Raw genomic sequence first — 1,255 nt, forward strand, 5'->3', positions numbered from 1 at the left:
CATGGCCGTGAAGAAGTGGATGAAGAACATTTGAGAAAGGCAACCTCCAAATGATATTTCCCTGAGATTGAACCAGAAGATGCCCAGCATTTTGGGGATGGTGGCTGTGGTCAGACCCAGGTCAATGGAATCCAGCATGGCTAGGAAGTAGTACATGGGCTCATGAAGACTGTGTTCAGTTTGGATCACAAATAAAATAGCAGCATTCCCCAGGACTGCAATGAGATAGAGAAAACAAAAGGGAAATCCAATCCAGATGTGTGCATCTTCAAGCCCTGGAATGCCCAGCAGGAGGAACCAAGAAGGACGGACTTGTGTATTGTTATACAGGGACATTCTTTCAGTCATAGATAGATGCTGTGCTTAATACAAATAAATTTTAATGTGTGATAAATATGCTTTTTATTTGTCTACTTAGCCTTTTATCTTCATTCCTGATAACATACAAAAATAACCTTTACAATTCCTTGTTTATATTTTTAAAAATAAGTAAAACACTCTCTTCATTTCATGTGTAAGTTTCCAGAATTTCACATGGCATCAGCTATAGAGCCACCATTACTTCACTGAAATCATGTAAGAACAAGCCTGAAATGAAGAAGGGAAAGAAGAAATGCAGACTGCAGAGTGGTCACTAATACACTGAGAGGATGGAATTCCAGATTTGGTATAGAATGTCATGTTACATATTTTTTTTCTTAATATGAAAAATAACTCAGGAAACTGTTGTTTTCACCTTCCCCTATTGGAGGAGCTAATCTCCCTCATATATTTTATATACAATATTGTTTGTATATGGTGTTATGTACAGACTTGGTTCACAAAGCAGGATAAACAACTTACCTTCCTTTGCTCCTTTGCATTTAAAAGTTCTGTCATGTAGAATTTCTATGGTTACATATTTAGATGAAGAGATCATAGAAAAGAAATCATTCATGTCCATTATAACTCTATTACAAAGTCTCACCAAGCTTGGAAAGTAAAGATAATGAGAGGAAAAATGTATTTGATAAATATCATTTTGCTCATTTTTAGCTGAGATAAATACATGAATTAAAAGATTGTTTTAATCAGACAAAACTTTCATTTTGTCAATGAATAAATAATGCATCCAGTAAGAAAACTCTGGAGATATGGACCAGCTATTGGAAAAGAGAGCTATACAATTTTCCAATATACTTCAACCTATGTACATGAAAGAGACAGAAGTACTCAAGATACATTGTTTAGTTCTTTCTCTGATTCTATTCCAGTA

General features: G+C 34.9%; 1 protein-coding gene across 1 annotated transcript in view; it reads right to left on the reverse strand.

Annotated features, from left to right (window-relative positions):
• The window catches only part of LOC110322223 (olfactory receptor 52E8-like), a 1,202-nt gene extending 854 nt beyond the window's left edge, over positions 1-348 (reverse strand). Inside the window, exon 1 of the mRNA XM_021198849.1 lies at positions 7-348. Within this exon, the coding sequence (XP_021054508.1) occupies positions 7-348 (342 nt within the window). The remainder of the gene's footprint in view (positions 1-6) is intronic.
• Between the last annotated feature and the right edge of the window lie 907 nt (positions 349-1,255).

Source organism: Mus pahari, chromosome 1, assembly GCF_900095145.1.
Source record: "Mus pahari chromosome 1, PAHARI_EIJ_v1.1, whole genome shotgun sequence".
NCBI classification, from domain to species: domain Eukaryota; kingdom Metazoa; phylum Chordata; class Mammalia; order Rodentia; family Muridae; genus Mus; species Mus pahari.